The 16,175-nt window shown below is 38.1% G+C and overlaps 1 protein-coding gene across 8 annotated transcripts in view; it reads left to right on the forward strand.

Annotated features, from left to right (window-relative positions):
- The first annotated feature begins 4,757 nt into the window (after positions 1 to 4,757).
- Positions 4,758 to 16,175, forward strand: part of LOC307119324 (protein kinase C and casein kinase substrate in neurons protein 3) — a 29,461-nt gene continuing 18,043 nt past the window's right edge. For 2 of the 8 annotated variants that reach the window (XM_079805540.1, XM_079805539.1), the window contains exons 1-4: positions 4,766 to 4,920; positions 8,756 to 8,824; positions 11,902 to 12,058; positions 14,470 to 14,705. In XM_079805540.1, coding sequence (XP_079661666.1) covers positions 8,768 to 8,824; positions 11,902 to 12,058; positions 14,470 to 14,705 — 450 coding nt within the window. In that variant the 5' untranslated portion in view covers positions 4,766 to 4,920; positions 8,756 to 8,767. Of the gene's footprint in view, positions 4,921 to 8,755; positions 8,825 to 11,901; positions 12,059 to 14,469; positions 14,706 to 16,175 lie in introns of all 8 variants that reach the window. The other 6 variants (XM_079805538.1, XM_079805543.1, XM_079805537.1 and 3 more) reach the window with 5 other exon arrangements.

The following is a 16,175-nucleotide window of genomic DNA, read 5'->3' on the forward strand; positions in this document are numbered from 1 at the left end:
TTTCATTTGAAAATATATTTAAGGAAATAGGAACAAAGAATATATATATATATATGTATGTGTGCGTGTGTGTGTGTGTGTGTGTGTGTGTGTATGGAAATGAATGCAGAATTAAAGTATATATATATATATATATATATAAATATCAGATATTTCTATTCTGTACAATAATTGATGAATATGATGATACATAAGCTCCGCTTAAGAGGTTTGAATAAATTATTCTCGTTGAATTTATTCTCATCTCTTCTTGAGAAACATTTTTGCAGCTTCACTGTGTGCTTTATTGATTGTATGATTGAACATTTTTCCATGGAAGAAACAACCATGAGGGTGAGTAAATAATGTCATTTTGTTATTTTAGGATGAACTATTTCTTAAATTCCCACAGGCCACGATTGACTGTATGATGCGGTAGAGATCACTGTGGGTTCTTCACCGTTCCTGTGTCTGAGGTGATGAACTCTGATAATAAACAATCAACATTCACTCAGCCAGTGGTACTATGCTAAGTTAAGCACACACTTTAACCCTTTATGGTACAGCTTTGCCATATGGCAACACTTAATTTCTACTCTTTTCCTTGTTATTCAGAAGAAAATACAATATATTGCACTATGGGAATTAAAAGGGCATGCCTTAAAGTGGCCAATGATAAGTTAAATGACACAGAATCACACAGAAGAAGAAGACTCCTGTTGAAGTCAAGAAATGGCTTTATTAACCTCTTAAACTCCAAGGACCCTGATAAGGGACATCCTCAAGTATATACTTTAAATTTTAAATGTCTGTGGAGGAGCTCTGACCTCATATATGGGATTTGAAAGCTTAGAGTGTCTACTTTGCATTACTTTGGCATTTGTTTTACACAAAGTTTTACTCTCATTTCCGCCTGGATTTGGCCTACCCAAATTGAAAAGCTTCCCATACCCACATACAGTGTTCTCTAAATACGCAATTTTGGTTTCATTTGACAGGAAACCCTTTGAAGTTACATAAAACACTGGTAAAAGTGATAAAGATTTAAATATACACTCACCTAAAGGATTATTAGGAACACATACTAATACTGCGTTTGACCCCCTTTCGCCTTCAGAACTGCCTTAATTCTACGTGGCATTGATTCAACAAGGTGCTGAAAGCATTCTTTAGAAATGTTGGCCCATATTGATAGGATAGCATCTCGCAGTTGATGGAGATTTGTGGGATGCACATCCAGGGCACGAAGCTCCCGTTCCACCACATCCCAAAGATGCTCTATTGGGTTGAGATATGGTGACTGTGGGGGCCATTTTAGTCCAGTGAACTCATTGTCATGTTCAAGAAACCAATTTGAAATGATTGGAGCTTTGTGACATGGAGCATTATCCTGCTGGAAGTAGCCATCAGAGGATGGGGACATGCTGGTCATAAAGGGATGGACATGGTCAGAAACAATGCTCAGGTAGGCCGTGGCATTTAAACAATGCCCAATTGGCACTAAGGGGCCTAAAGTGTGCCAAGAAAACATCCCCCACACCATTACACCACCACCACCAGCCTGCACAGTGGTAACAAGGCATGATGGATCCATGTTCTCATTCTGTTTACGCCAAATTCTGACTCTACCATCTGAATGTCTCAACAGAAATCGAGACTCATCAGACCAGGCAACATTTTTCCAGTCTTCAACTGTCCAATTTTGGTGAGCTTGTGCAAATTGTAGCCTCTTTTTCCTATTTGTAGTGGAGATGAGTGGTACCCGGTGGGGTCTTCTGCTGTTGTAGCCCATCCGCCTCAAGGTTGTGCGTGTTGTGGCTTCACAAATGCTTTGCTGCATACCTCGGTTGTAACGAGTGGTTATTTCAGTCAAAGTTGCTCTTCTATCAGCTTGAATCAGTCGGCCCATTCTCCTCTGACCTCTAGCATCAACAAGGCATTTTCGCCCACAGGACTGCCGCATACTGGATGTTTTTCCCTTTTCACACCATTCTTTGTAAACCCTAGAAATGGTTGTGTGTGAAAATCCCAGTAACTGAGCAGATTGTGAAATACTCAGACCGGCCCGTCTGGCACCAACAACCATGCCACGCTCAAAATTGCTTAAATCCCCTTTCTTTCCCATTCTGACATTCAGTTTGGAGTTCAGGAGATTGTCTTGACCAGGACCACACCCCTAAATGCATTGAAGCAACTGCCATGTGATTGGTTGATTAGATAATTGCATTCATGAGAAATTGAACAGGCGTTCCTAATAATCCTTTAGGTGAGTGTATGTTGTCTGAGCTGTAATAAACGGGCCAAAAAAGAGGCACTTTTTGATTTTTTTTGGTTATAAATTCACTTTTGACAGTGTGTAACTCAGGCCCTGTGTGCTCTAGCACCCTACGAACAGTTTTGGCTGTTTCCAGCATATGTCAGCAAACACTGGAAAAAATAATTCAATGACACTGGGCTATTGCATTTATACCACTGTATATGGGGAGACTTGTATATTGGAGAGATTTGGGTAGGCGGGAATTACATAAAAAAGGTAATATTCCTCCCTTCAGATCCATTTGAATAAATCTTGCATACAACATGATACAGACAAAATAATTTTTCCAGTGTTTGCTGACATATGCTGGAAACAGCCCAAACTGTCTGCAGGGTGCTAGAGAACACACGGCCTGAGATGGGGGAGAGCGGGGCACAACCTAACGCTTTTTGACTTTATCCGTTTGTGTAAATCCACTTGGGGTTCAGAGTATTATTTTTTTCCAACATTAATTGTACACATGTCTAGTACAATTATGGGGTTTTGTTTCATTAATACACTGAATACTTTTTTCTTGATTTACCCAGAAAGAATGGAAGTGAAATGTGACAACATGCCCCATAGGTGGGGTACATTGTAACATGACCAAATGACAGCTTAAAATGTTGCCTGATATAATAAAAAACAAAATTCCAAGACAAACTAAAATATTTTGTCAACAAAATACTATTATTAACTTTTTAAAATAAAATAATGGCATTTTTGAATCATTAAAAATATACTCATTTTTGAGTTTGACAACAAACACATCGCTAAAACATCAATTCTCAGTCATTATTCACCCTTTTCTCATGGTTTCTCAAAAGAATTCATAAAAGTATTGAATATAATGGCATATTTCTAATAGGGGCTCATTGTAATGCAGTGTTACATCTGCACAACTGGGATTTAAATCTTGGCTTGTGTCTTCTGCTGTTAAATCAGCATTAAAGAATCATCTCAACTGTTAAATAACAGATATAAGATTACAATAATATCAGATTTGTCTTATTTTAAATAAACACAAAAAACAGAGCTGAAAACTAAACTTGAGTAAGAAATTTACTTTTGCTATGATTAAATAAATGTTCAGGGATATCTTCCAAAGATTTTTTTTAATTTTGGCGCACTTTTTTCTCTAAATAATGTTGATATGGCAACTAGTAAACACACTGAGTTTCGTCATTCTGGCACGTGTGGAAAGTGTTAAACCATGCGTGTTACATCTAACCCCATGTTAGGTTGTGCCCCGCGCTCCCCTATACACTTTCTAAAATGAATTTATAACCAAAACATCAAAAAGTGCCTCTTGTTGGGGGTGTTTATTACAGCTCAGACAACATTGTGTATTTAGAGACCACTGTATGTGAGTATGGGAAGCTTTTTAATCTGGGGAATCCAAATCCATGTGGAAATCCCCAAAAACGGTCCCAGATCTAAGGAGGTTAACCTCATTTCTGAACATCTCTTCTCAAAGGGGATTTTTTTGCAGCATCTTTGATAAGTAAATTAGATATTTGTTATTCAAAAATCAACTTTGTCTAACTTAGTTTTACTGTAAATTGAGGAAATATTAATGTTTCCATATGGCAACGCTGTGCCACAGTGGAATTGCAGTAATGTATTTCCCCATTGGGATTTTTTTATAGAAAACAAAACAAAAAAAAACAAAATATTTATTTGTTTTTTGGTCAACAAGCAAAATTCCATTTGCAATCATTTAACACAGGAAAGCATGAGACATACAGGTACATACATACAATTGTGTATATGCAAGCACACATACATAACCATAAAAAAAAAAAAAATTGTATGTACCTAGTATCATATTGTTGATGCTAGATAGTAGCATCAACAATATGATTGCAATTAATTATTTATTTAAAGTGTTTATTGTAGTTTAGTTGTGTTTATGTATAAGTAACAAAATGATGTTGTCTTTACATGAAATGAATACAGCAGTATTTTACAGAAAGGGCAATAGGAAGAGTGCAGAGTTAGCTCTTCCATGGGATGAGAGTGAGGATGAGTTGGCCAAATTATAGGGAACGATGGGGGATCTACTTATTTTTGGTTTGTATGAGTTCCAAGTATCTAAATCTACCAATTTCTAAAAGAAAGGTGCATTTAAATAGAAAAGAAAATCATAATTTTCCATTGTGGTACAACATTTCCCCCAAAACTTTTTTTTTTGGTTTGTATGATTGAAACTACGTAATAAAAACTTATTTGAAATATTTCATGGTTAGATCATAATGCATACCATAGAGGGTTAATTGCTTTGATATAGAAATTGCATATATTGTTTAGGCTGTTTGCTTTTGAACTCATGAACCGATACATAATTGCTTCACATGTTGGCGGTTTTTCGCTCTAAGCTGTGGTTGGCAGAGTGCTGAAATAACTCTCACATTCTACAACACACTTACATTTCACACCTGACAACTCATTTACACTGAGATGAGAGAGAGTGTGTGTGTGTGTGTGTGTGAGAGAGAGAGAGGAGGAGAACACACTTGCATGTACATATGCACCTCGGCAACAGCTGATCTGCACAGACTCTGGGGTGAACATCAGACATGGGAGAGAAGTGAAGGAGGGCAGAACAAGCCAACGACTGGAGGTAAAGAGCCCTGGAGCGAGAGGTCAGATTTGCTCTTTTTTTCTACTCAGTTTGACTTTAGTTGACCATGTTTGTTGCTTTTTAACATCACTGACGTGAAAGTTTTTATTTTAGGTGCTGCGACTAGTCTTTTTGCACCTCTTTTTAAAGTGCATTCATAAAATCTGCATGCGTAATAATCATACAAAACATTTTTAGATGTGTGTTACACCAACCATATAGTGTAAAGAGTGTTAAACTGGATAGTGTTGCGTGTAAATCAGTGCAGGAAATATCTTTTGGTAGTGTGTTATTGTGTGTTTAGCAGTAGATCAGTGCTCAAATAGCCTGTTGAGATGCTTCCATTATGTTACATATTGTTACATGCAACAACAAAAATGCTAGAGTTTGAATTTTCTTCTATATGTGTGTGTTTTTTCCTATATAATTCTTTCATATTAGAGATATGATTGTGCACTCTCTGTTCATGTGACACGTTAAGACTGAAGTTTAAACACTGTTCTGCACGAGGAAAGATTATAGCAACAGTTTATAGAGTTTGCATTTGAAAATCCATCACTGTCAGAAATGAACCAGGGCTTTAAGGAAATCGCTCTGATACATTTGGAGGCATTTTGTTATGTTACCCAACAACGGATATGTTTGACAGTATTTTATTATAGGTTTTAATTATGAGTTTAAACTCCATGATGATCATTTTGCATTTGATACAAAATGGGCATTCTGTCAGAACAACATATGCTCTCATAAATAGAACATTTTGCCCCACCTTCAGGGGGGCAAATATCACCCCTCTTTGTGACTCTGTTATTGATGTATGTTGTGTGTGTGTGTGTGTGTGTGTGTGTGTTATGAAGAGTGTGTAAGATGACCTACCAGCTCTGGTGCATGGAATTCCAGGGTGGGGGAGAATTCTATTTCTGATCCCAGATTCCAGTAGCAACACATACACACACACACACACACACACGCCTTTACAGTATGCTTAAACACATGTATTAATACATGCAGATGCATTACGTCCATTAATTATTTCGGCGTTCTTTAATTTGGCTATTTTTTGTGAATTCTGTCAGTTTCAATCATGTTAAATTGACCGCACATTTCAGAGATGTTTATCATCACAACTGACTATATCCAGTTGCGGTATCGCATGCAACGAGTCCCCGGAGTGATTCACATGGACAGTTGCATGCTCTGGAGAACGGCCAGAAACTCGCCCAGGACCTTTTTTATCATGGACTTTATTAAGCAGTGCAAATACATGCATTGGTCACACGTTACAAGAAAGTCTCATTTATTAACATCACCTCGTTTTAACTAACAAAATGCAGTGCGTTTTGTATATCTTTGTTAATATTAGTAAAAAAAAATACAAATCAATACATTGTTCATGTAGTTCACAGTGCGTGATGTTAACACATACAACTTTTAATTAAAAAAAAATATTATTAAATGCTCATTATAAGTTCATGAACAAATGAAACCTTATTGTAAAGTTTCACCCATGCATTTAAGTCGTGATTGTGTGAATAGTGTTCAATAGCAGTGGCCTCACTTTTCTACCAGTGCATTACTTTGTAATACTATTCAGTCTTTTTTATTTTAATCATCAAGTTGATTCAGTGATTTGTAGAGCACAGATTGAGACCCGCTGCTCTACAGACTGTTAAGTATTTTTATCAAGCGGGCCGCAGGACTTGTTGCTCTTGACATTTACTATTTTGCTTCTTGTTGCCTTGTGTTTTTAGACCCCAAACCACAGAGGATGTAATTTTAGCCTTTGTTCCCTTGTGAAAGAGAAGTGCACTTAATATGCACTTGTAGTTTACTTCAAACGAGAATACTTTTTGTTCACAAAAATAATGACTTCATTCAACAATTTCTTTCTGGCCAGTGTCAGTCTCATACACAGTTTCTGTTGTAAATAGTGCAATGCTTTTGAGTTCAATGGCAGCCGATGCAGTTCCTGTGAGCGCCACGACGCATGAGCACAGCTGGACTGTATTTTACAACAGAAACTGTGCAGGAGACTGGCACGGGCCAGAACGAAATTGTTGAATAAAGTCATTATTTTTGTTCGTTTTTTTGAACAAAAAGTATTCTCATCGCTTCATAACATTAAGGTTGAACCACTGGAGTCACATGGACTATTTTAACCATGTTTCTTCATCCTTTCTGGACCTTGAAAGTGTGTATTAAATTGCTGTCTATAGAGGGGTCAGACAGCTCTCGGATTTCATCATAAATTCTGTTCTGAAGATGAGCGAAGGTCTTACGGGTTTGGAACGACATGAGGGCGAGGAATTAAGGACAGAATTATCATTTTTGGGTGAACTAACCTTTTAAGAACACTTTTAAAAAGGGCAGCGACTATTCACACTCAGTGAAAATTACATTTTCTTGGCAGTAGATGATATTTACACTAAGTGCTGTAGATGCTGTTTACTAAGTGAAAATGGTGGTATATTCTATTTACACCATATAAAAGTAGCAGTTCTTTGCAATATGTGTAAATAGTAATTACATGCAATTTATACTTTATTTTGACAGATACATACTATTTGCACCTCAGTAGTGTTGTGCATTAACAGGATGCAATAATAGAGTGTAAATTATTATATTTATTAAAATTATTAAATGGACGCCGTCTAAATGGGACAATAAAAGCCCTCCCTACACCAACCCCTAACCCTACCCAATAACTACTCTAATTATTATTAAACGTTGGGCACTTTATTTCCACTTTTATGTCCTTCATTTTTATTGAAAGTAAATGATAAAAGGGAGAAAAGTGAGCTCTGCAAAAGGCAGATTCGAACCCGGGTCGATCACATCAAAACCTTGATCATTACGCTCTACTGACTGCACCACTGAAGACATTGAAACACACATGTTGTTCGGCCCTACCAGGCATTGTTAGGCGGAGCATTAAATTACATTAAAACTTTAATTCAACTTTAAAATACATGCAATTTAGTTTTTGAAAACATTACATTCCGTTTACACTTAAGTATATTCTTTTAAAGCATATTATTTTCATAATAAGTACTCTTTTTAAAAAGGATCTTAATTTTGTATAACAATATATATCTGTTTAGACTGAGAAGTTTCCTTTATCAACATAACTGAAATGTTGGCTATTGTTATAATTCATAAGGCAAAAGGAACAACCTGGCTGTACAAAGCTGATGTTTATTTTATTTTTTCAAGAGCATCTATACTACACTCTAAAAAAATATATGGCACCAAAAATGGTTCTTCGTTGTAATCATAGAGGAACCACTTTTGGTGCTATGGAGCACCATATCTTAACATGTTCTGTATATGGTAGCGGTGCTATATAGCACCTTAGTCAAAGAACCGGTGAAGAACCACTGAAGAACCACTGAAGTACCAAAATGGGTGCTATATAGCACTTAAAAAGGTTCCCCTATGATTACGAGCCAAGAACCTTCAAGCATCACTATTACTATTGCTCATAGTGTTCTGAACAAAGCTAACACTTTTAAACTGCTGCATGTAACTCATTCTGCAAGTCAAAACTAGAAGATGAAAACATCCAATGAAACAACAGGCCCGGCGAATGCAGACGGTTCAAAAGCTCCTGAGACGTTGTAGCCAAGCGTCCGTCTGTTTGCCATGAAGCCTGTTGGAGGATTGTGGAAACAAGAGGGTAAACAAACCCAGATGCCCCTGAATAAATGCCGCCCGATATGTCTGATAGTTCAGGGGTAACAGCAAAAGTAGGCCAACAGCAGCCTGAAGAAATCTGGACTGGACTTCTATACTGGATTTATACTCCATATCATCACTTACACATATGCATGTAATCAGTTTAACCGTGTCTTTTGCAGCCAGTTGTGACCATGGCGGACCCTCCAACAGGCCCACCTGAGGATCTCGACAAAATCAGCTTCTGGATGGTAAGAAAAACGCTCTTACAACACCTAGTGAGCTGCCTTGCTGCATAAAATCAAGCGTATAGCGTCAGTTCTGGCAGGTCACGTTAGTCAAGCTTAGTCAGCTGATCACGTCTACCTATAGGAATACCCCGTCTATCACAGCATACATATACAGTGAGGAAAATAAGTATTTGAACACCCTGCTATTTTGCAAGTTCTCCCACTTAGAAATCATGGAGGGGTCTGAAATTGTCATCGTAGGTGCATGTCCACTGTGAGAGACATAATCTAAAAAAAAAATTCCAGAAATCACAATGTATGATTTTTTAACTATTTATTTGTATGATACAGCTGCAAATAAGTATTTGAACACCTGAGAAAATCAATGTTAATATTTGGTACAGTAGCCTTTGTTTGCAATTACAGAGGTCAAACGTTTCCTGTAGTTTTTCAGCAGGTTTGCACTGCAGGAGGGATTTTGTCCCACTCCTCCACACAGATCTTCTCTAGATCAGTCAGGTTTATGGCCTGTTGCTGAGAAACACAGAGTTTGAGCTCCCTCCAAAGATTCTCTATTGGGTTTAGGTCTGGAGACTGGCCACGCCAGAACCTTGATATGCTTCTTACAGAGCCACTCCTTGGTTATCCTGGCTGTGTGCTTCGGGTCATTGTCATGTTGGAAGACCCAGCCTCGACCCATCTTCAATGCTCTAACTGAGGGAAGGAGGTTGTTCCCCAAAATCTCGCAATACATGGCCCCGGTCATCCTCTCCTTAATACAGTGCAGTCGCCCTGTCCCATGTGCAGAAAAACACCCCCACAGCATGATGCTACCACCCCCATGCTTCACAGTAGGGATGGTGTTCTTGGGATGGTACTCATCATTCTTCTTCCTCCAAACACGTTTAGTGGAATTATGACCAAAAAGTTCTATTCTGGTCTCATCTGACCACATGACTTTCTCCCATGCCTCCTCTGGATCATCCAAATGGTCATTGGCAAACTTAAGACGGGCCTGGACATGTGCTGGTTTGAGCAGGGGAACCTTCCGTGCCATGCATAATTTCAAACCATGACGTCTTAGTGTATAACCAACAGTAACCTTGGAGACGGTGGTCCCAGCTCTTTTCAGGTCATTGACCAGCTCCTCCCGTGTAGTTCTGGGCTGATTTCTCACCTTTCTCAGGATCATTGAGACCCCACGAGGTGAGATCTTGCATGGAGCCCCAGTCCGAGGGAGATTGACAGTCATGTTTAGCTTCTTCCATTTTCTAATGATTGCTCCAACAGTGGACCTTTTTTCACCAAGCTGCTTGGCAATTTCCCTGTAGCCCTTTCCAGCCTTGTGGAGGTGTACAATTTTGTCTCTAGTGTCTTTGGACAGCTCTTTGGTCTTGGCCATGTTAGTAGTTGGATTCTTACTGATTGTATGGGGTGGACAGGTGTCTTTATGCAGCTAATGACCTCAAAGAGGTGCATCTAATTTAGGATAATAAATGGAGTGGAGGTGGACATTTTAAAGGCAGACTAACAGGTCTTTGAGGGTCAGAATTCTAGCTGATGGACAGGTGTTCAAATACTTATTTGCAGCTGTATCATACACATAAATAGTTAAAAAATCATACATTGTGATTTCTGGATTTTATTTTTTAGATTATGTCTCTAACAGTGGACATGCACCTACGATTACAATTTCAGACCCCTCCATGATTTCTAAGTGGGAGAACCTGAAAAATAGCAGGGTGTTCAAATACTTATTTTCCTCACTGTATAAGCTCCTTCATCACCATCAGCAGCTTCTCCAGAGCTCATTTACCCTCCTCCATCCCCAGCTCCTCCTCTCGCCCAGTCAGGATTTTTCCCCTTGAATCAGACTAAATTCCTGACATTAATAATAATACACATTTGATTTCAAATTGAGTTTAGATGTTTCTAAGCTAACAAAGCAATACTCGAATACACTTTATTTTAAGGTGATGCAATTACATTGTACTGAGTAATATTGATTAACTACATGTACTTATTAAAGAGTAAAGATTAGGGTTTGTTTCAGGGTTAGTTATTTGTAATTATGCATAATTTACTGTTATTACTAGAGTAAGTACATGTAGTAACGTGCAACTATGTCATCTTAAATGGATAGTTTACCCAAAAATGAAAATTAGCCCATAATTTACTCACCCTCAAGTCACCCTAGGGGTAAATGACATTCTTCTTTCAGACAAATAAAATTGGAGTTATATTACAAAAGTCCAGGCTAATCCGAAGTTTAGAATTGCAGTAATAGTTGCTCTGTTTTTGAAGTCCATAAAAAGTGCATCTATCCATCATATAACTGCTCCACGCGGCTCTGGGGTGTTAATAAAGGCCTTCTGAAGCGAATCGATGCATTTGTGTAAGAAAAATATACATATTTAAAACTTTATAAAGTAAACTTTCAACTTTCATTGATTTCAAACTTTTCAGATTATTAAAATATACTTACTAAGAACTGGCTTTGCTGTAAAAAAAAAAAAAAAAAAAAAAACACTTTATTTTTAAGTGTGGCTCAAAAATGTTACTATTGAGTATTCAATATATTCTCCCTAATTCATGTTTTTATCTTTTAAAATGTTTCTTTCTAAAAAGCCTATTGCTTATATATTTCCCCATTGTATATTATGCAAATGTATTGAAGTGAACCGAAAGTGAAGTGGGAAATTATTTATTTGTTATAATCTTTGTCACATAATTTGCACTATTATTTTAGTTAACAGGGCAAAAATCACTCATTTACATATCTAAATTGAGTTAGTCCAATCAAGATCATTTGTAAACGTTGCTCTTTTACATACCAGGGTTATATATTTAGATCATTAATAACTTGACTAGAAGAGTTTTCCTGTTCGCTGTGAAAACATTTAATGTCCGACAGCCTCTGTAGTCCCATTTAGGCACTTGTTAGCAACCGTGTCACAGAATAAAACATGACAATATCTGGAGCTTGTGTTCACTAGAGATCTTATTTCAGGCATTTAACAAAACCCCATTAACTTTAGGACAATGGAACCTGAAGTACTAAAATACATCATCTATTTCCTTCTGTTCGTGTCTCTTAGCCAGGAAATTACGTGCGGACAGTGCGGAGGACATCAGAATCTTACCAAGCTTGTAAAGACATCATAGCATGTATGAAGGACCGGGCTCATGTGGAGCGACAGTACGCCCATCAGCTGACCGAATGGAGCAGCAAGTGGAAATCAATCACTGAGACTCGTGAGTGCTACAGCCTGACCTGTCAAAAACATATCAGCAGTAAGTGATTGGCTTTAAACCAAGCGGCAACCTCCACCAGTTTCTCTTGAAGCCGATACCGAAGTGACTTAAACTGCAGTTCATGGACTGGCCACTAGAGACAGACTCCAGAAGGAGCAGAATCTCATTAAGCTCATGTTAAAATGCCCAACTTTACAGCAGAAGAACACATGTTTACAGTCTGGGACAAATTGTGGTTTTGGTCTATACGGCTAATTTTGCCCTTCATGACGATTGTGAAGGGGGTGAATTATTTAATAACTCATTCGTTTACATTATATAAAGCCTTAAAGTTCTGCATAATTAAGGGCGTGGCCACTTTGAGTGACAGGTGGATTGTCGTTTATCTGCTGTCTGTTAGTCATCTCGTCACCTCAGCTCCGCCCACGTCCCGCCTCTTTGCCCATTTTCTATTATCCGGGAGTGACACGCGCTGACAAGATGGCGACGGCCAGCTACGTTACACTTCAAAACTGCTCTCCAGAATCCTATGGGTGACGTCACGGACACTACGTCCATTTTCTTTTTACAGTCTATGCTTTAAACACAGAGTAGCTCCGCACACAGTCAAATCTCATTGGTCCAAAATCCAAAATTTTCAGAAGTGCCACACCCACTGAAACTGGCTTAGGTATTATTAAATTTGAATGAATGAGTTTTTGGATTTGATATCTTTGTCAGGCATTTACACAGTTATTGTAGTATAATTTGCTTTAATCTGAAGATTCTACCCACCCTTATTATATGTTCTTTTACATATTATAGTTAAACATTTGAAATAAAATGAACTGAAATAAAATAAAATATAAAAATCCTTAAACTTTTTTAATTTCTAGTTGCCAAGGCAGCATTTTTCAACTTGATGTGCAAAAAAAACTAAAGCCGAAAAATAAAACGAATAGAAGTTGCGTTTTTTTTTAAGTGTTAAAACTTTAATTCAAATTAAAACAGAAAAATATAAAAACTAGTGCTGTCAAACGATTAAAATATTTAATCGTGATTAATCGCATTAATGTCATAGTTAACTCACAATTAATCACAATTAATCGCACATTTTTATTTATTCTAAATGTCCCTTGATTTCTTTTTGTCCCATTATTTTTTCTTATTTTAATGCTCTTATCAACATAGAAAAGTGGATCGGCTTGCTTTGTTCAAATGTTTGTTTTATTGAAAACAACATTGGCATACTTTAGTGTTCGATTTCACACCAACATTCTCACTTGGAGCAAATAATCGCTCACACAATGTAACACTGCCCATCAATAAAAGGGTGAAACAAATACTTTGTTGCACAAACAGCCCCTTCAACAGCCCTTTCTAAGGGATCAAAACAGGGTGATACAAAATAAAATTACAAAGTGCACATGCAAGGTAAACTAGGACTCCGCCTATAGTGCAGTTAAACCAGGGGTCGTCAACTAGCGGACTCCGGTCCGAATCCGGACCGCGAAGCCTTTTGACGTAATGAAACAGTTAACGTTGCAATGCTCAGTTACTACGTTCAGACCCAGACGCGCGGTCAAGCATGCAGTGAAGAAGAGACTGATGGTGCGTTCACACCGGACGCGAATGACGCGACATGCACGCCGCTTAATCCGCGCCGCAGAATGTCTATTTGCGTCTTTGCATTGACTTAAATCACTCGCGCAAAACGCTTCATTCGCGTCTGGTGTCAGAGCAGAAAGCAGCGCTCAAGACAAGCACTTTTAGTTGAAGACCCCTGAGTTAAACCATGGCTTAATACGTTTCTCATTTCGGCGTCTCACGCTTGCCATCCACGTCTAATCTTTTAATGGCCCAAACGAGTGCGGGCAGCCGCAGCGTGCCTGATGTTTTGTTTCCGGTCTAGCTACATCCGGAGTGGTGTTGTAGTTTTTCTAACGTTACTAGTTGTTGGAACAGCATGTGAAAAAACTACAAAGTTTGTTAGACCAAAAAGAACGTTAATCTCGCGATAAAAAAATTGACGCCGTTAAAATAGGTTTGCGTTAACGTCGTTAATAACGCGTTTAACTGACAGCACTAATAAAAACAAATTCAAAATATTAACAAAAGCTATCAGTATCTCAATGGTATTAAAATAGCACTGTTACATAAAGCAAAAATTTGCTGGCGGTCAAGTTCAGTTGCAGTAAATGGATAAAAGTGTTTGCAACTGAGCTGATCATATCTCTCTCTCTCTCTCTCTCTCTCTCTCTCTCTCTCTCTCTCTCTCTCTCTCTCTCTCTCTCTCTCTCTCTCTCTCTCTCTCTCTCTCTCTCTCTCTCTCTGTCTCTCTCTCTCTCTCTCTGTCTCTCTCTCTCTCTCTCTCTCTCTCTCTGTCTCTCTCTCTCTCTCTCTCTCTCTCTCTCTCTCTCTCTCTCTCTCAGGGCCGCTGTACGGGTCCCTCTTGCGGGCATGGCAGTGCTTTTTCTCGTCCACCGAGCGTCTGTCTGCCCTTCACACGTCAATCTCCCAGTCTCTGGTTTCAGAAGATGGCGAGCGCATTCGCTCGTGGAGAAAGGAGACGTTCCCGCGGAAAATGTTCTGTGGCTTCAGGGAGTCACATGACCTTGGGACGGCTTTCTCACGTGCTCAGAAGCCCTGGGTGAAAAAACTAAAGAAGGTGATAGACATATACTGACGGTGATATAATCTCTGGAGGTCGCCAACGATTTCAAATTAATAGGTGTTTAACTGAACTGTTTGGTTCAGAATCCCAGTATCAGTATTTTAAAGCACAACCGTACAGGAAAAAACAGGGTTAAATTGGAGATTTCAGGCTATTTTGCTTCATTAACTAGTAGAAAGAACAATTCTACTTGTATTTCAATTACAATACAAGGCCATATTCTGGAGTTTTTTCTCCATTTTAGTATCACTTACATTCACCAAATGTTATCTATTTTTCTATATTCTGAAGCTTTTTACTGGGGGGTTTGTTCATGTATCATTTGCCTGATTTTATACAACATTTTTAATTCCTGAAAAGCATTTTTTTTTCTGTCTGTTGACAGTATTATTTTGGTTTGTGGGGTGATAAAAATAGATATCCAAAATCCTCTCTGTAAAACATTTAACACTAGGTTAGATATGTCAATAAAAGGAAGGAAACAAGATTTTTTTCAAGTTCTGGAAATGTATGTGCATATTTAATTAGATAATGCCTCAGCATATTTACATAACATTACATTTCAGGAATGCATGTTCACTATAAACTACGACTTTTGCCTTAATAAACAACTAATTTACTGCTTATTAATAGTTAGTAAGGTTTTTGTAGTGTTTAAGTGTAGGTAGTAGGTAGGATTATGGGATGTATAATATACTAATAAACAGCCAATATCCTAGTAATATGCATGCTAATAAGCAACTAGTTAAAGGAACACTACCCTTTAAAAAAAAAAAATAGGGTCATTTTCCAAATCCCCTAGAGTTAAACAGTTGAGTTTTAATGTTTTCGAATCCATTCAGCTGATCTCCAGGTCTGGCGGTAGAACTTTTAGCATAGCTTAGCATAGATCATTGAATCTGATTAGACCGTTAGCATCTCGCTCAAAAATTACCAACTTTGCTGCCGTACCATGGGTGCAGCGGCGCAATGATATTACGCACAGCGCCTGAAAATAGTCCCCAGCTCTCTCTGAGTAAGCAGGTTGTCACGTTGGTTATGTTGACGGAAGTTAGCCTATTTTCAGGCGCTGTGTAATATAATTGCGCCGCTGCACTCATGGTACGGTACAAAGTTCCTCGATTATTACGCAGGAATGAGAGTATAGTTCCTAGCCATATCAGTCTAGAAAATCACAAGTTTTCATTTTCTGTCGGTTTTAGTACACGATGTAACTACAGAAGAGTCAAGTTTTAAATAGGAAAAATATTGAAGCTCTTTTGAGCGAGATGCTAACGGTCTAATCAGATTCAATGATCTATGCTAAGCTAAGCTAAAAGTGCTACCGCCAGCACCGGAGATCGGATGAATGGATTCGAAAACGGTAAAACTCAACTGTTTAACTCTAGGGGAGTTGGAAAATTAGACAATTTAAAAAAAAAAAAAGTGGAGTGCTCCTTTAAGAGTGAGAATTGATGCCTAAAA

The sequence above is a fragment of the Gobio gobio genome (genome assembly GCF_949357685.1).
Source record: "Gobio gobio genome assembly, chromosome: 23".
NCBI lineage: Eukaryota > Metazoa > Chordata > Actinopteri > Cypriniformes > Gobionidae > Gobio > Gobio gobio.